Source organism: Symphodus melops, assembly GCF_947650265.1.
Source record: "Symphodus melops genome assembly, chromosome: 8".
Taxonomy (NCBI): Eukaryota; Metazoa; Chordata; class Actinopteri; order Labriformes; family Labridae; genus Symphodus; species Symphodus melops.
Genome location: NC_136698.1, coordinates 22,301,115 through 22,321,175, shown reverse-complemented (window position 1 = coordinate 22,321,175; position 20,061 = coordinate 22,301,115). Strand labels below are relative to the sequence as shown.

The window sequence follows — 20,061 nt, the reverse complement described above, 5'->3', positions numbered from 1 at the left end:
GAAGACTGTGTGATTGAAAATCCTCTGAAATCCAAGGCAGCTGAGCAGAACAGACATGTTACGTTCATCTGACAAAACCATGTAAGGTCATGAGAAACGTTTCTTTAGCTATACACAGTCTCCTAGAACCTCATCCACCTTAAAACACATAAGCAGACAGCAGAGATGTCCAATGACGGCTGTTGGACAGGAGATTTTAGACAGCATGGAAGCGGCTCCGACCATTCTCAAGTTAGACTTGATGCCCTCTGTGTAAATTGAAATCATGAAGTCGTTAATATCTAAGTCGGATGACTTTTTTACACCCAGGCCTCTTATGGGCTCAAAACCTTCAATTCCCAGCCTTTTCTGGTCACTACTGGTGTTTCTCAGGGTTCTGCCCCCTTCTGTTCATCATCTACGTCCTAACTCTTGGCCATATCTTCCTTATGTTTAACATCCAGAGCTATTGCTACGCGCACGACATCCACCTCTACCTTTCATCCAGACCCACCTTCTCCCCTCTGCCTACTTCCCTGTCTGAGCTCTACAAGAAATCCACTCCTGGTTTTCCTGCAGCTTTCCAGCACAAATTTAACAGTGACAAAACTAAGGTGCTCCTAAAACAGTACCAAATCCACAAACTTACAACTGGACAGTTTTTCTGTCACTGTTGATCACTTCTCTGCTTCTCCCTCGACAGCACACTATCATTCCAAGCTCTCTCCAATAATGTCACCTGGTCTGCTTATTTCCATCTATGTAACTTTAATCACCACCATTCATCCGTCACACCCAACAGTGCTGCTGCTCTTGTTCACACCCCAGTTACATCTTCCATTGACTACTGCATCTTAATCCTCTTTGGTTTTTCTCTCAAGTCCCTTCACAGACTTCACCTGGTCCAAAACTCTGCTGTATCATCTGCAGAGCCCAACATAAAAAGTAGTATTAGGGAAGGCTGTTAAAAAAAAAAAATTCTCACTCCACAATATCTGCCTCATAGTCAACCAAACGTGTAATTTTGTCACACAGCGGTGAGGGGTGTCTTGTCATGTTTTGTCTGGCTTGTGAATTTCATGTTTTATTTTGAAAAGTAATACTCCTCTCGTTTCAGGTCACTTGCCCTTCCTCTTGTGTCACTGGTCTGATGTATCTCCTGATCCCTGATTATTTCCACCTGTTGCTCGTTACCCTCATGTTTCTTATAGTCGGCGTCTCCCTTTGTTCCCTGCCAGTGTCTTGTTTGTTCATGTACAGTCAGCGTTTCTTGTCACAGTCCTCGTCACGTCCAGTCTTTGTTTTTTTTCTTTCTAGTTTTTGCTTTTTGACCTCTCAAGGAGAGTGATTATTTATTTGATTTTTGGTTGTAAATTTTGTTAATGTTTCATAGCCTTTGTCTCCTGCCATATGCAGTGATTTTTGTTTGTTTATAGATAAAGTTAACTTTTGCACAGACTTAGTTTCCTGCCGTATGCAGTGATTTTCTTTTTGTATTGTATATAGTGATAGAGTTAAAATTTTGTTTCCCTCATAGTCTCCTGCCTTTTGCAGTGATTTTGTTTAGCTTCGGATTCAGGTTTTTGTAGCCTATTATTTTTATCACTCGGTCTTTTGGTGAGCCAGAAAAATAAAGACTTTTGTTTTGCAAAATCTTCTCTGCATCTGAGTCCTCATTTCTGTCCAGGCCTGACAAGTTCCAGTTCTTATGAAAATGATAAAAGTATATGGTAATTTTTAACAGATAGTAATCACCTTGTTTGCATGCGAGTCCTGTGGAGGGGGTCAGCTTTTTTTTGTGAGACTTTCCATGTCTATCATAATGACACACATAGGACTTATTTCTATACTCGGGCTGTCAGCAATAAGTAGTTTATCGCAAAAAAAAAAAGTTCTGAAATGATGCTTTTTTATTTATTTTTTGCTATCACATGCTTATAGTCCCTTGAGGTGAACTGTGGATATGTCTCGTCTCCCCCGAGTCATAGTGATGGAAAAGAACAACACTGCTGCAACTTTCAAAGTCTTCTTTCACTACAGTTACTTTGTGCCAAAGTCAAACATGACTTTAGTTCCTGATCCGTAATGAGTTACTTATTCTGAATTTAAATTTACATTGTAACCTTTGATCGATTTCAAAATAAATGCCTGTTTGAGGGACCATGCCACAGAAATGGAGAACCAGGAAACAAAAATCTAATTTTAAGTATGATGTCGGCAGTAGCTCAGTCTGTAGGGGCTTGGGTGCTTCTGAATTGCAAAGTGCCTTTAAAATACTTAGTCGACTCTCCCTTCTATTTGTACCGCATACATTTTGGACCTACTGTTCAGTAGGAACGCACAGTAGGCTGATATTAGTTCCTACATAGTCTGATTCATTTAGTGTGGGAGTGACATTATTAGCCCTCCTCATGTTACTGACACACCAACTCAGATGTGATGTCATAGCCATAACCAGCTATGAGGACACTGAGGTCTGGACATCACTATTTTCCAAAACATGGTTACAGACTTGTGTGATATGCACGATGGCTCAGTAAATATTACAAACTTTACATTGAATATAAACAAGTTAACATGTGAAAGGTGCATTAACCAAACCCGCCGCATGCATCCTTGTTTTTTTTTTTAAATGTTTTTTGTCCATCTTTGTTTGTTTTGATTTGGAGTTGCATGTAAAGGAACATTTTACAGTTATAGCTCATTGTTTACTAACAGCATGTATCCAAACCATACTGCACAAAACCCAGAAGTTAGCAATGCATCCATGCTGAAACTTTCAGTCTTCGGAGGTGGACCCACAAAATGCCCTCTGACTGACCACAAGGGTTCAGTCTACTGAAACCCCGTACTGAACTGCTTTTTGGAAAGGGCCCTTGTGTTAGGAAAGCAAACGGTTGGTCGCCAGTTCAATACCAGATGTGTAAGGTTGATCTGGTGGCTGGAGAAGTGCCAGGTCCCTTCTTGACTACTGCTGGGCTACTCCTGATCAAGGCACTAATTCCCCAACAGCCCTGGCTCCATTTGTTACTCTTCAGAGAAGAGTGGACATGCATTAGTGGAGAGATCTCCACTAATGCATGATTAATGCAGGAATAAACTGGACTACAAAGTCTTGATTGTCCACCCAAAGGTGTCATTTGGTTTGAAAACATGGAAACAACTGGCATCTTAAAAGAGCCGTCACTGTTATTATGTTACATTTGTGTTTAAGCATTGTACCTGAATAAACTAAGTTATCCAAATATGTAAGAAAATACATCTAATGAGGTTGAGTTGATTAATTCCGTGACTTACCTATCATATAAGGTCAGCGAACAAAAAGATCAGTGTGTGGACTAATTTGGACACATTGAAAACAGAGAGAAGAAAAGTGGAGAGTTTTATGTAAATATATATATGACGGACTAATAAAAGCTCAGGCTGTGTGAATCTACAAACGTAACGGCATCACCCGAGCTTATCTGTCTTGATAAGTCCAACTGTTAGAAGGCATATTTGACTAGATGAACACCAGAAACTGCAGTGAGAATTTAAGAAAAGAAGAGACAAGGTGGCAGCAAGCAAACTATTTCTAATCATACACACACACATATATATATATATATATATATATATATATATATACACACACAACAATCTTTAATTTCAAACAGTAACATTTTACTGAGACAAACATGTCAAATCAGGATGTCAATGATCATTTTTAAGTATAAGACATTTATCATGCTCTATTAATACTGCTCATTGTTGCAATAAACTCCAACACCTCACTGTTGAAGGTATATTTCATTCACCAATTGTCACATTGTTTTGTAAATGCTTCAATCATTTATAGAATTGTGCTTTCTCCGCAAATTAAAGACGTAACCAAAGATCTTCACAGTTTAGTTTGTGTTTCTACAACTCAAAACGAATGCTGAAAAGTGCAGTACATAGTACAAAGTGTATATTATATTTGCACTTCACATCGCACGATAATCTGCTCCACAGTAGGTCAATGAGAGGATAACCCTGCTGATATTCATTATATTTATCAATGGCACACATCTTCAGGCTTCTTGTGGTCTGTCGCTGTATGTTGCATCAAGACAGCCATAAGCCAATAGTAAACCACATTTAAGACCATTGACAGTGAAAACACTAAGCAACAAAGCAAAGAAAGAAATGGAGATGGAAGACAGTAACCCTTTTGTCATAATAATATGTACAGTATATATTGACTTGATAAAGATTAGAGATGTTGACTTTAAATCCAAAAGTCTTCAACAGCATGAACATTTGGACCTTGTATGGTGTTATGGCCCTTCTGAAACACACACGACAACAGTACATGTTCATGTTTCTGTTTATCAGATTGGTAAAAGGTAAGATAACAAGAGGAAGGCTTGAGGATCTGCACAGGTACAGAGCTTCTAGCCAATGGGCTTGTTCTGATAAACCATTGAGGTGTTGATTGGTGGATAGAGGTCCAACAGGACAGTGTGAAAACATTTAAAATGCACCACTGTTGCACCAGGAGGGCATCACGCAGAGATGGGTGCTATGAAGTGTCTCCTCCTTTTGCTGTGCGCAGGTGAGTACTCAATTCTATCTTTACATGTCTGCTGCTTACTTTTAACTTTCATCCTTTGAGGTAGAATTTACTGAATCCTACAGAAACCCAGGAGGAGCACATTTAGAGGTAGCATGTTGTTAGATTAGGGTTTTTATCAAAGACAAAAAACTCAAACAAATCTATTCTTTAACATTGACATCATATTTGTGTGACCTTGTAGACTTTCCTGTTTTGTTCAACTTGCCGCAAAAACTTTAGACTGTCATGGTAGAAACAGGTTCAGCTTCATGATGTATGCATAGAGAATCTTTTCATTATCAACGAGAGCTGTCAACATTCACACGTTAGTCACCATCAAATAAGGTCTGACAGGAATGCATTATGTGTTGATTATAATATTGATCACATACAGACGGCTCAGCTGACGAGTCCAAAGTAATACCAACGTTATAACTTCAAACATTTGACTCTCTTACCGTCCCTTCAGCTCTTTTCATTTAGTTTAGATCTGTAATGAGTTCCTTTTTCTGAAGTTAAGTTATTGTTTCTTATTTTATTTCTAAATAAGAGCATGTTTGTATACAAACAGGAAATAAAGTACCCTTCATTTAAGACATGCAACCATTCAAAAGGAAAACCTAACAAAAATGTTTTCATATTTGCAAAATAATGAAAAAAATATATATGAATCATTTTACAGCCCTATAATGAACCATTAATATCCATAATAGTAAAAGCACCACAGGGGCTGCACATTTGAACATATCATTAGACCAGGGGAACTAGATGAGCAGAGATGGCTGATGGGTAACTGGGTGAGAGAGAGAGAAGAGGTTTAAAGGGTTAAATCAAAGATTCAGAGAAGGTTTTAGATATTACTGTGAATTATCTGTTAAACTAGAACGATCATAAAGCAGAAATAGCAGCTAGACTCATAAGACATTATTGATATTGGTGGACAGATCCATCCATCAGATATGACCTGTTAATGCTTGATGTCAGGAAATATCTGCAGGAGAGTTTAACATGTCCAACATTTATTTCCAGATGGAGGACCTAAAGTAAGACGTAATGTTGAGAACCTGTGGTCAAATGTAGGACACAGAGATGATTAGCACTGTTGTATTTCAACACCTGTAGCTCCTCTGTAGTTATTTACTCATGAAAAAGGTTGCATGTCACTGAAATAACAAAATAAACTGGACAATTCCTGCAGAAATTGTGAGGGTGGTTGCCGTGTGTGTGTGAGTGTCTGTGTGTGCGTGCATGTGTGGGACAGCAGTAAGAATGGTGCCATCTAACAGCTAAGACAGAACTTTGTCACACTGAAACAATGATGTCATCACTCTTAACTCTGAACACCTGCTGCTCACTGACTGGTTGACGTTCAGCTTTGACCTGCTAGAACATTCCATCAATGTATTTGAATGGGTTTACCACTGCTCGCAAAACCTCAAATATCTTAAAAACTAAACATGGTATCACCAATCCGTTTGGACTGTGAGCGACAGCACAAATAGGTGCACGTTTCGATGCAACCACCCTAATAAATAAATAAATAAGCTGTCACTCTGGACTTTCACTGTGACAAATGTGAAAAATGTGTTCTGTCCAACAACTGTTGTTCACACTCCCAGTCAACTGGTGGAGGACTTTCTCTTTCAGGTGTCACAGTGAGCTCGTCTGTGGATCTGCACAAGAGAATTATAAATGGTACACAATGTGACCAAGGAGAGCGCGGGTACCACGTCAAGTTAATCAACTCAAAAAGGGAACTCATCTGTGGTGGCTCTCTGATCAGCAACAGCTACATTCTGACTGCAGCTCACTGCTGGGAAAAGTAAGAAAGTGATGGTTTGGTTTTAAAGTTTGCATACATTTGACATAAAAACAAAATGAGCTGAACGACCTCAGTTATTACAATATATCAACAGTAATACAGTCATGTTCCTTTTGTCTTTTTAGGGGGATGATTGCATTAGTAGGAGTGCATTCAGGCACAGCAGATCCACCAGTGGAAATACCAGAATCAAATCACCACATCTTCAAGGACACTAATGGAGACCATGACCTCATGCTGCTGAAGTTACCAACCCCCACTAAGATTAAACCAATAGATCTTCCTACCAAAGAGGAATGTAAAAATCGTAAAAGTTTGTAAGTTGTGATCTTTCTTCTTCAGTTTAAATCTGGAGAAACTTGAAGCAACAATAACAAATCAAAACAATGTGAAATAAACTGTCTCTTGAAATTCTCTCTATTATGTTTCAGAACCGTTCAGGTTGCCGGTTATGCAGCCACAACTGTGTTACGCAATGGGAAACATGGTTAAAATGAATCTTGTTTAAATCTTATCAATTATTTATTCAATGACTGCACTGTTCATTTTAAAGACATCTGAATGTTGTATTTTAACATAAAGAAGATGATATCACTATTTGAAACTAAATGTTGCCTCTCTTTGTAAAGCTAATTCATGCTCAGGTCAGTTTGGGATCATTTTTAGTAAAGAAGAAAAAACAAACTCAAGTTAACAGAAAGTTTAATGATAAATGGAAATTAGACTGATGTTTGGGTTAATCACACGAGGGATGTAAAGGTTTAAAACAAGTTTGATGTGTTTGTCTCTGTAGTAAATACTTTCTTCCCATCCTCATCTAGGAAATGATAGACCAGCAGAACTCCAATGTGTTGAAATGAAAGTCTTCGCCTGTACATTTGATAAAACATGTCTGCAGAAGAACAAGGACCCCTTCATTCGGCAAATGGTCCATGAACACTATCTCTGTGAAAAAACTGATAAAGTGGATACTGCTCCAGTGAGTCTGAATGGTTTCTTATCACACACATTTCCAACAGTTAAAACAGGATTTACCAGTTAAATATGTTTGAGGTTTTTTAATATAAGATGTTAAATTGAGTTACTTCTTAAATGTGTTTCACAGGGTGACTCTGGTGGAGGAGTCGTGTACAATAACAAGATTTACGGGGTCCATAAAGCCGGTGGTGAATTTGCCTGCAAAGGACCAGCTATATTCATGGACATCTGTGACCCTCTGTACAAGACATGGATCCTGAAGATGGATTTAGAGGAAGTATTAAAACAAAACAATTTTGGGTAAAAGTGAAATGCTGTTTTCTTTAACAGGGCATTCACATTTATTTCATAAAGTAGTGAGTCACTTCAAAAGTTTTTTATTTGTCAGTTTATGTGGAGAAACTGCAAACACATGTAACACACGATACATGATTAATGATGATGATGCATTAAGATAAAATAAGATTACTTAGACTTGTGAAAATAAATGTAAAAATATGACTCACAGTCACGATGTGTTTGTGTTTTTTCTTTGGAGACTAAGATGCAGTTTAAACTTCAATATATCTGCTTTGTTACGATTGCATCCAGCAGAACAGAGCAACATTATCCTTCATTTGTGTTTCTGGCTACTGAAAATGATAAGAAGTCAAGTCTTCACTTTCTACCAGCTCAGCCGTCCTTTCCTTTTTCCTCCTGTCCTTTCAAAATAAAATGAAAATATCCAGAATTTTGAATGACTCTGGTGGAGGAGTGGTGTCCAATAACAAGAATTACGGAGTCCATAAACTTGCCTGTACAAGAAATGGATTGAAGGGATTTTGAAGTCATGGTTATAGAAAAACTTTAGAATCGTTCTGGTTTCAGATAAAAGTGAAATGTCCTTTCCTTGAAAAGGCAGTCTCAATAATTTCATAAAGTAGTGAGTCACTTCAAATGTTCAAAAGACGACTGTTTTGTTTATGATTGATCCTGGTTTGATTCATGTAGAGCCCATGTGAAAACATTACTAATAATAATAAAGCATTACTTCAGAGGTCTTGAATTAAAGTCTTGTTGTATTGTTGTCAGAAGAAATTAAAACATGGTTTAAAATTGTACCTTTAAAAATTAACCACAACATTGATATTTGCTTTTTTATTTGGAGAAACTCTACAAACGCATGTAAAAGATGATACATGACTAATGATGATGATGCATTAAGATAAAATAACACTACTCAGACTTGTGAAAATAAACAGAAATATCACTCACAGTCACGATGTGTTTGTGTTTTTTCTTTGGAGACTAAGGTGCAGTTCAAACTTCAATATATCTGCTTTGTTATGATTAACTCCAACAGAAAAGAGCAACATTATCCTTTACTTGTATATCTGACAACTGAAAATGACAAGAAGTCAAGTCTTTACTTTCTGTCAGCTCAGCCATCCTTTCCCTCTTTCTCCTGTCCTTTCAAAATAAAATAAAAATATCATGAATTTTATCTGAATCCTGCTAAAATGAAGCAAGTCACTTCATTTTCAGAGTCCTGATAACCTCTCTGCAAAAGACTGCTTGTCTTGACCATCTTTTAGTTACACTCGCATTCTCTCTGTTTATCAAGGTTTTGTTCGTTAACATTTTTTTTAATCTGTTTTCACAGCACAGCAGCTGCAGCAAGAAGCTTCTAATTCATGATTTAACTAAAAGATCAAAAAAGAAAATGGGTTTGACGGACAACGGAACATTTTACAAGCTTTTGAAACAGCATGAAAATAGATTTATATTAAATACAAAAGATTGCACATCAATTGATTAATCAGACTTAGACAGGACCTCAGCAGGTCCTTGTACACGTTTGTGTGTGTGTGTGTGTGTGTGTGTGTGTGTGTGTGTGTGTGTGTGTGTGTGTGTGTGTGTGTGTGTGTGTGTGTGTGTGTGTGTGTGTGTGTGTGTGTGTGTGTGTGTGTGTAAGAGATAGGGTAAGGGTTAAAAAGAGAGTGTGTGTGAAGGGCTTTGTAGAACATATGCAAGTTATTGGGGAGTTTGATACTGAATGGATGAGCGTTTGAGAGGAGTGTGTGTGTTTGTAAGAGATAGAGTGAGTGTTGAAAGAGAGGGAGAGAGTGGAGGTCTCAGTTCAGTCCGTCACTGTGTGTTGAGGAGTTTGATGACTTGGGGGAAGAAGCTGTTACACAGACTGGTAGTGAGGGTGCAGATGCTTCGTTACCTTTTTTACACTTTTTCACTCTACTATGTAAAGCGTTCGTGTAAGGTGTTGCAAGGTGCTTTATGAATTCAATATATTATTATTAGTATGATTAATGCAGTTTTAAAATTAACTGTTTACTTCATGTTTTCTCAGTCTTTTGCATCATTGGCCACCAAACACATATTCATCATTAACCTGCAATGATAATAAAGTAGTGCAGGGTGATACATTAAGTCTAAGATATATAACTGTATACTTCCAAACAAAAAATAGGCAAAGAGATTATTGTTATCATCTATATTCAAATATATAGATATTAAAATAATGCTAAATGTGTCTTCTGCACCAGTTCACTTTTTTCCCATCTCAGGGTGAGTCACTCTTCACCATGCACCTTCTCTCTCCCTCTCTGAGCCAAACTCAAAACACTGATGGAATAACAAAACACACAGCAGTGTTTATTTAGTTACACAGAAAAGGAATTCATGTTGACCTTTTACAACTGACTGTTAATAAAAGACATATAGATAAATATATTGTGTATCAACATTTAACTAAACCATATTGACTTTTGGTCTATATTTCCTAGTCCTATGATATCCTATCCTATATTAAAATATCTTACATCTTAAAAAACACAATCATTACAAATACAAAATGAAATGTAACAAAGAGTTGTGATATGAAGTAAAGCTGGAGAAGAAAATTAAATAGTATTGCATTATTTTGTGTGGCGATATATCGATTCATGGCTGCCAAGTATCAATATGTGTGTGATGTTAAAAGCAAATATAATTGTTTCCAATTTCCAGATGTAAAGCAGGACCTAAAGTAAGACGTAATGTTGAGAACCTGTGGTCAAATGTAGGACACAGAGATGATTAGCACTGTTGTATTTCAACACCTGTAGCTCCTGTGTAGTTATTTACTCATGAAAAAGGTTGCATGTCACTGAAATAACAAAATAAAAAAATAAATAAGCTGTCACTCTGGACTTTCACTGTGACAAATGTGAAAAATGTGTTCTGTCCAACAACTTTTGTTCACACTCCCAGTCACCTGGTGGAGGACTTTCTCTTTCAGGTGTCACAGTGAGCTTGTCTTTGGATCTGCACAAGAGAATTATTCATGGTAAACCATGTGGAAATGGAGAGTGCGGGTACCATGTCAAGTTAATAGCAGAAAATGAAACTCATGAATCCTTGTGTGGGGGCTCTCTGATCAGTGACAGCTACATTCTGACTGCAGCTCACTGCTGGAAGGATGGGTGGTAAGAAAGTGATGGTTTGGTTTTAAAGTTTGCATACATTTGTCACAAAAACAAGTTGAGCTGAAAGAACTCTGATATTACAATATAGCTACAGTAATACAGTCATGTTCCTTTAATCTGTTTATAGGGAGATGACTGCATATGTTGGAGTCCATCCAGGTCCAGCAGATCCGCCAGAAGGAGTGAAAATACCAGAATCAAATCACCACATCTTCAAGGACAGTAATGGAGACCATGACCTCATGCTGCTGAAGTTACCAACCCCCACTAAGATTAAACCAATAGATCTTCCTACCGAAGAGGAATGTAAAAATGGTAAAAGTTTGTAAGTTGTGATCTTTCCTCTTCAGTTTAAATCTGGAGAAACTTGAAGCAACAATAACAAATCAAAACAATGTGAAATAAACTGTCTCTTGAAATTCTCTCTTTATTATGTTTCAGAACCGTTCAGGTTGCCGGTTATGGAGCCACAACTGCATTAACCAATGGGACACATAAAATAAATCTTGTTTAAATTTTATGAATTATTTATTCATTAATGACTGCACTGTTTAGTTTAAAGACATCTGAATGTTGTATTTTAACATGAAGAAGATGATATCACTATTTGAAACTAAATGTTGCCTCTCTTTGTAAAGCGAATTCATGCTCAGGTCAGTTTGGGATCATTTTTAGTAAAGAAAAAAAAACTAACTCACGTTAAGAGAAAGTTTGACGATACATAGGAATTAGACTGATGTTTGAGTTGATCACACGAGGGATGTAAAGGCTCAAAACAAGTTTGATGTGTTTGTGTGACGATTCATTTTCTCAACAATTTAAACATTAATGGATTTTTTTTGTCTCTGTAGTAAATACTTTCTTCCTATCCTCATCTAGGAAATGACAAACCATCAAAACTCCACTGTGGTGAGATGAAAGTCATCAAGTGTCCAGACTTTGCAAACTGTGATAGTGTGAAGACGAGCACTGACCCCTCCATTCGGAGAATGGTCTATGAACACTATCTCTGTGGACAAACTGATAAAGTGGATACTGCTCCAGTGAGTCTGAATAGTGTCTTGTCACACACATCTTCCAACAGTCAAAACAGGATTTACTATTTAAATATGGTTGAGGTTTTTCAATTCAGTAACTACTTATATCTGTTTCACAGGGTGACTCTGGTGGAGGAGTCGTGTACAATAAGATGATTTACGGGGTCATTTTAAAGAGTGGTAAATTTGCCTGCAAAGTACCAGCTGTGTTCATGGACGTCTGTGACCCTCTGTACAAGACATGGATCGAAACGTTTTTGAATCCATGATTAATATAGAAAAACCTCAGAATCGTTCTGGTGTCAGTTAAAAGTGAAATGTCCTTTTCTTGAAAAGGCAGTCTCAATCATTTCATAAAGTAATGAGTCACTTCAAATGTTCAAAAGACGAGAGTTTTTTTCATTTTTGATCCTGGTTTGATTCATGTAGAGCCCATGTGAAAACATTACTAATAATAATAAAGCATTAATTCAGAGGTCTTGAGTTGAAGTCTTGTTGTATTATTGTCAGAAGAAATTAAAACATGTCTAAAATTGTACATTTCAAAATGAATAATAACATTGATATTTGCTTTTTTATTTGGAGAAACTCTACAAACTCATGTAAAACATGATAGACGATTCATGATGATGATGCATTAAGATAAAAGACGTGAAAATAAACAAAATATGACTCACAGTCACGATGAGTTTGTGTTTTTTCTTTGGAGACTAAGATGCAGTTTAAACTTCAATATATCGGCTTTGTTATGATTGCATTCTCTTTCACTTGTTTGTTTCTATTTTCTTATCGTTTTCACAGCACAAGAAGCAACAAGAAGCTTCTAGTTCATGATTTAACTAAAAGATCAAAAAAGAAAATGGGTTTGACGGACAACGGAACATTTTACAAGCTTTTGAAACAGCATGAAGATAGATTTATATGAAATGCAAAAGATCGCACATCAATTGATTAATCAAAGTTTGATTGGACCTCAGAAGGCCCTTGTACACGTTTGTGTGTGTGTGTGTGTGTGTGTGTGTGTGTGTGTGTGTGTCCTTAGTGTGTGTGTGTGTGTGTGTGTGTGTGTGTGTGTGTGTCCTTAGTGTGTGTGTGTGTGTGTGTGTGTGTGTGTGTGTGTGTGTGTGTGTGTGTGTTTCTCAGGAGAGGCAGACATGCACAAGATGAAAGATGGAGGACAAACAGAAATGATCTGTATTATCCAAATCAGGCTTTAAGCGGGACCACTCTTCTGAGACTTCACTACGGTCAGTAACAGAATCCATGTGTTTAACTCAAGCTGCGGATCAGTGCTCAGTTTTATTGCTGCTAGAACAAACTGCTGACTTTGACACAGTTAACCATAAAATCCTTCTATCCATGATCTCTGAACTTGGTGACGATGCGCAGCCCTTCCTGTCATTCCTGCCAGTTACAGTCTCAACAAGAATTTAGTCATGCCTTTGCTGATATCTCTAAATAGATGAATAAACGCCTCCTTCAACTCAAGCTTTTAAAAACTGAGCATCTTGTCTTCCCACCCATTCTTTCTCCGCAACAACAGATCAATATCCAGCTTGGTACAACCAAATACACACAAAGGCTGCCAAGAACCTGGGTGACATTGTTGATGACCAGCTAACATTTGAGGTTCAAGTGGCCTCGATTGCCCTGTCATGTCGATTTGCCCTGTACAACATCAGGAAGATCTGACCTCACTTGTCATAGCTCCTGGCACACGCTCTTGTGATATCATCCATTGGCTATGTCAACTCCCCCGTTACAGGTCTTCCTAAATGCGCATATCAAACCACTACAAAGTCAGCAACACACGTCTGGTCTTCAACCTCCCCAAAACAGCACGTCACTTAGCATGCTTCATTTCCTGCTTCGATCAAATTTTAAACTCTCCTGATTGCTTTGAAAACAGCAACATATACTTCTCTTACACCAAAACTCTGGTCTACACTAAACATGTCCGATGTGTCCATGGGCAAGACACTGAACCCTGAATTGCTCCCACTGCTTAAGTGTGACCTGAGGTGTAAAATATACTTTGAGTACTCAGAAGACTAGAAAAGTGATGTATAAGCTGAAGTCTATTTACCATTTACACTCCCTCCCATCCACTATGCTCTACAAATGAAAGGCGTCTGAAACAACCTTCACAACAGGATCGTAAGTCTCTAACCAGACTCTTCTTTTCTGTCGGCCCCGGTGGTGGATTAATTTAGCATACTCCATTTGATCTACATAGTCCTTTTGCACAGCTGAAGGAATCACATCATTAGCAGGATGTACTTTTCTTATATGATGGGCAATTGCCATCCAATGTGTTTGAAAGTTTAGCTTTTTTATCAGTATATCTTTGAGTAGACTTTTTAAACTGTTGTAAGTAATATTTATTTAAGAACATATACAGTACATGTTACAAAAAACAAAAGCAGGAAGAGCGCCTTGATTATGTTTTTCAATTTAGTTTTGCAGACTATTTGCCATGTTTATGATAAAATAGCACTTTTCTATATTTTCTGATATGCACACTCGTCATAGTATGCAGTAAACATTATTTAAGGCTGACAGAATATCCAAAGAATCTTTGTGGTGGATGTTCCTGCAGATGCAAACGTTCCAAAAATGAATGAAGTGTGGTGTGAATGTTTGTGTAATGCAATAAAAGTGTATGACAGCCAAAAAGACTGTTTTAATCACCTGATTTGATCCCTGTGATGTTGTATTTGGTTCTAGGCTTCTTTTTCTCTTTTGAAAACAATTTTCAAAAGGCAAAACAAAAAAAAGTTTCTGAATGTCAGTACAAAATTTCTAATTCAACTTCACATTCAAACTGAAACCAATACACAGGCCCGGCCCTCCCTACACGCAGAACACGCGCTGTGCGTAGGGCCCCGCGATCCATGGGGGTCCCCATTTTGTGAAAGTGAATTGAATTTCCCTCGGGATCAGAAAGCATCATCATTCTCTGCAAATGCGCAAAGGATGTGCGTGCATTGTGCCGAGAGGCACGCGTAGAGCACTGCCACCAAGTCAGCCCGAGGCAGGAGAGAAAAAAAAAAGAGACGCAATGATTGAGAGCACGAAGCATCAGCATCTGACCAATCAGCGGTCAGATGCACCGGCAGGCAGTTGCTTGCAAGTAGAGAGTAGAGAGAGAGATGGCTTCCAAACGTCAATACGATTCGGGACCTAGCAAAAGAAAGAAAAAGTCCAAACAAGAAGAGGCTCGTGCTTCACTTGAAGGTGAGTATGTTGTTGAAAAAAAAAAGAAAAAACTCTGTGGCATAAAGCCAGTAGACCCCAGCTGCTAGCATGTGTGTTAGTGCTAATCATGAGAAAGAAGAGATGATAATTGTGTTTAGATGTGGACTGGAGATTAAATTTTCAAGCGGTCCTGATGATCATTTATTAAATGTCTTGTTGACTGCATATATTCGGCTCTGTTGAAAAAAGGAGTTGTTAATTGACCAGTTGGTGGTCATATGTTGGATCAGGTTTATTGCCTATCAATCTATGTTACTACTTAAAGTATACAGCTATTTCTATGGCGGTAAAACTTTGCCATCTTTTGTTGAACAGTCATAAAAAAATTAGACAAAATAATATAATCCCCACGATTTAGAATTTTAATGTGTTGTAGCAGTAAACAGCGGTGTAGAAATATAAAACCAAAGTACACCATGTAAAAATAAGCATATACAATATTTAAATATAGAAATATTATCAAATTCAATCATAATAAATATTATTAGTTGTAATCATATTTGCATTTTCATTTTGTGAGGCCAGTATTTAAAATAATGTCAGTGTGTAATTTACCATTAAAACCAATACAAATCTTAATAATCTGCGTGAATGATGGATTTCTTGTCGTAACAGCGACTATGCTAAAGTGTCTTATTATTTTACTTACTTAATTTATTTTATATTTTGTGTCGTGGAGAAGGAGGGTGAATGTGTTAAAGGTTTGAGCTACGCAGAGATAACCCCTTACAGAAGTAAAAAAAACAAAACAAAAAAACTGTATGACACTCGTTAATGAACTGAACGACTTTGGCGTTTCAACCGTGAACGCAAGCGCTGCACTGCTGATGGTACAAGAGAGCCACGACGTAGGCAGGAGTGCTGTGAGGTTCTTAATAGAAAACAAAATTAAGTTCAGCATTTAAAAGAACAGGAATATGGCTGGATTTCTTATTAAAAGGAAAAGTGCCACTGTGTTCTAAAAAACAAACATCTTCACTCTAGTGGTGGTGGATATGGAAAAAATGTCATAATTTTTTTATGGTAAAATTATGTTTTTTTCATACTGATCTGAAACACTTGTTTTATTGTCCAGTTCAAACAAACTTACTTCCCTGTATAATTCTTTTTAATTGTTTCCTTTGTTTCACCACGAGGCCTGATCAGCATCCTAGCTACTGCGTTCTCTTCCTGCACCGTCTCCTCCACCTGCTGAGACCAAAACCAACCTATAAGGAGCCTAATTGTCTCGCGAAGTATAGTCAGGCATATGAGTGTGTTAAAAGTTGTCTGTGATGGGTAACTTTTCCTGAAAATTGATTTTGATTAAGTCCTGGCAGCTATAGCAACGATTTGAACAAGTATTCAATCAAGACACAAAAGAAAACCACAGAAAATAAATACATGTACTTATACATGCATTGTGTTGATCCATCAGTTATCAAACACTAGTGGAAAAGATAACAAAGACAAGATGGCCGCTCAACTGGAAAGTGACTGCTCCGGTATGTGCATCATCACTTGACACTCTGGAGAGTGATTATGCTTGTTGTAATACATATAGCGCCCTCTGCTGGTGAAAGAGAACAGCTAGTATATCAAAATGAAACTCAAACTAAATGCAATCAAATGATCGCTGCTATATCTGAGATAAAGTTAGACGATGCTGTAATATCGGCAAATATTATCGACTGGCCAATAAATCAGTCAGTCTCTAGAACAAGGATAACACCACCACTACTATGTGGAATTAACACTCAAAAAGAGCACCAACACTTGATATATGGAACAAAGGACTTCCATATTGTCTTTGCTGCCTGATTTCCATTCCCCTCATTCCTCCTGCTCTGACCCCAAAATCAGTCTGAGGACGCAATGTCGAAGGACGTCTTTAATATCAACGATGAATCCACAGGAGATGTAGGGAACTGGTTTTCTCCACACACTAACACAGCCTCTCCTTTCTAAAGGTGGAGGTTACAAATACAGCAGCAAGAAGTTTTGACGCTGAAGCAAAAACTTAACGTAACCATGGTTACATGTCACTCATTAGAAAGAATGAATAAACATGAAAAAAAATGTCCAATATTTTTGGTGACATTTTTTTTATGAACTTTAATCTGATGTTTATGAAATGATAAGGATTTTTCAAGTCCCTTAAAAACACCATCATCAAATAAACATTTGCCATTTTTAAGACTAGAAAATCATTAAATATATCCTGAATAAAATGCAAACTTTGATTTTGTGTTATAATACTTTTTTTAAGCTTGTGGGGGATGAACACATGGAATTCTACTGGACGTGGCGTCTCCAAGACAAAGCCTTACACTTCTTCAGAGAGTCAACTCACATAAATTTAAAGTTGTGCAAATTTGTAACAACATGTGTATTTGGTTATATTAGTGAGTAGAATATTCTACAGATGCATAGAGAGGACATACACTTTTCTTTACGATAATCACGTTTCTTTTAGCGATAATAAAAGGTCAGTGAACAAAAAGAACCCTGTGTATAATCACACTGACAGAGTAAGAACTCAAACACTCATTTGGATACACTGGATGCTGAGACAAGGACAGCCATAGTGTGCTTCAGTTTGATGTAGGAACATGTGATGTACTATAACACCAAGCTTTTATCATCCAAATGTAAATTCAACTGTAAGTCCAACTGTCATGGCATGTTTGACTAAGTCAACAACAGAAACTCAAACTCTTGAGTTTCACCTTCAGGGGAAAGTTTTCAGTAAAAACACTTTGAAGAAGAGAAAGAAAAGAGATGACAGCTAGTGAATTCAAACAGAGACATTTCACTGACACTAAAATAAACAAAATATGAAATGATGACGTTAACGTTGATATTACCTTCATATAATAAAATTGTTTCCAGTATTGTACTTTTCAGTTCAATTAAAATGTGTGTTTAACATTTATTCTCTAAAGACTTGCTGTCATTTATTAAAGGTTCATTTCATGTACACATCACCTCATTCTCGTAATTCAAATTCAAATTTCAAATTTCTCTACCAAAACTATGTAGTCCACCTTTATAGTAAACTTTAGGGTGTATTCAATACAATGCTTCTTTTCTGGTTTGGTGCAATTTGTTTTCACATTGTGCTTTTCATTAGAGAACCAGAATTTTATCAACAAAACCACATGTGCAAAGATCGTTCAATCATTGGACAAAAAGGTCTGGAGCGGGGAAAGCGGTAATCACAAAATGAATGTAAACAATCATAGAGATCGTGCGTGCTGCACTCGTTCTGGTCTAAAACATTTTGAGCAGCAAGAGCGTTTGATACTGTGACAGTGCCACATAATGTTTGACTGGCTGTAAAAATGATTAATAATGTCTGGAATGTTAAAGGATAAAAGTTGGTCTATTGTTATTGAAACAATGACATCCGTTTAGTATAGGTTTCAAAATATTCTGTTGTGTAGAAAATGTAGGCCTATGTGTGGCCAATCAACCGGTGTCATAATATGGCCGAGGCTATGAATGCAGCATGTGGAGAATCAGAGAACCGCGGGGGAAAATAACGAGACCGCTGCTGTTGCGTTCAGTCTGTTCGGTTTAAAAGTTTTGATAATAAAAGAAAAGAGCGCTGAAACGCCTGTGAAAGTATATGAACGATAGACCGAAGACTCCCTTTACGTCTACTCACCCAGGACTGAGACACATTTCAGGGCTGAGCCAAAAACGGTCCAACTAATTCATCCTACTATCCTGGTCTGAACACTCATTTTTTTATTCTGGTATAGCAGTGATCAATGGCTTCCTTCTTTTTCTTTTTCAAAAAAGATAATTTAAACTAAACTTTCGTTAGATCATATTATTGCCTATTGTGTTTCTTTGGGACTTTTAGTTTATTTTAAATTGATAAAGGGGTAAATTAAAGGGATACATTGGTGACCAATAATTTGTTATGTGCACCGTGTTGTGGCATAAATAACTTTGAGAATATAGCCAAGGATTACAAGAGATTTAAATGGGCAATCTGTGATTTTTGGTTACTATCACAGAAGCAGGCGATTGAAGCAAACAACAACACTGTGCTGCAAACCAAATGATGATTTCCCTTAATGCACATGGTAACGTGAGACTGTTATGTGCAAAAAGGCGAATGATTTTTAGAACTGGGTCAGACTGGGATCTTGTCATTTTTCCATCTCAAACGAACGCTAACCGATACAACCTCTTCGGCTGGGTCTTGGTTCAGCCGTTTGGTGCGTACCCGAGTTCCATGGTTTTTTATTCCCATCTGCCCAAAAGGTCTGCATCAGGGTTTTAGTTAGTTTCAAGGTAAGTGTGAATACACCCTTAGAGTGGAAGTTCTTAAACACTGACCAGCATCGACTGATCTACATGTACTTATGAAGTTCAGCTAGCATACACAGTAAACGTTTATTGTAAAAAGTGCAAAAATAGATATATTGTATCCAATGTATACAGAAGTGTATACAGAGAGAGTGTGTGAAGTTGTATGCAAAATTCAAGTTGCTGGTGAGTGTTTGATACTGAATGTGTGAGCGTTTGAGAGGGTGTGTGTGTGTGTGTGTGTGTGTGTGTGTGTGTGTGTGTGTGTGTGTGTGTGTGTAAGAGATAGGGTAAGGGTTAAAAAGAGAGTGTGTGTGAAGGGCTTTGTAGAACATATGCAAGTTATTGGGGAGTTTGATACTGAATGGATGAGCGTTTGAGAGGTGTGTTGTGAGTGTTGAAAGAGAGGGAGAGAGTGGAGGTCTCAGTTCAGTCCGTCACTGTGTGTTGAGGAGTTTGATGACTTGGGGGAAGAAGCTGTTACACAGACTGGTAGTGAGGGTGCAGATGCTTCATTACCTTTTTTACACTTTTTCACTCTACTATGTAAAGCGTTCGTGTAAGGTGTTGTAAGGTGCTTTATGAATTCAATATATTATTAGTAGTATGATTAATGCAGTAACATGCTTTTTTTTTTTTAATTAACTG

General features: G+C 37.4%; 2 protein-coding genes across 2 annotated transcripts in view; one reads left to right on the top strand and one right to left on the bottom strand.

Annotated features, from left to right (window-relative positions):
• The window catches only part of naaladl2 (N-acetylated alpha-linked acidic dipeptidase like 2), a 539,711-nt gene that overhangs the window by 97,917 nt on the left and 421,733 nt on the right, over positions 1-20,061 (bottom strand). The window lies entirely within an intron of this gene.
• On the top strand, positions 4,516-7,866 carry LOC306828530 (trypsin-4-like; the record flags this gene model as incomplete). Its single annotated transcript, XM_079351047.1, has 6 exons — positions 4,516-4,555; positions 6,203-6,377; positions 6,503-6,694; positions 6,809-6,864; positions 7,199-7,356; positions 7,483-7,866. The coding sequence occupies 6 exons, from the start codon at positions 4,516-4,518 to the stop codon at positions 7,657-7,659; spliced, it is 798 nt and encodes a 265-aa protein (XP_079207173.1). The 3' UTR covers positions 7,660-7,866.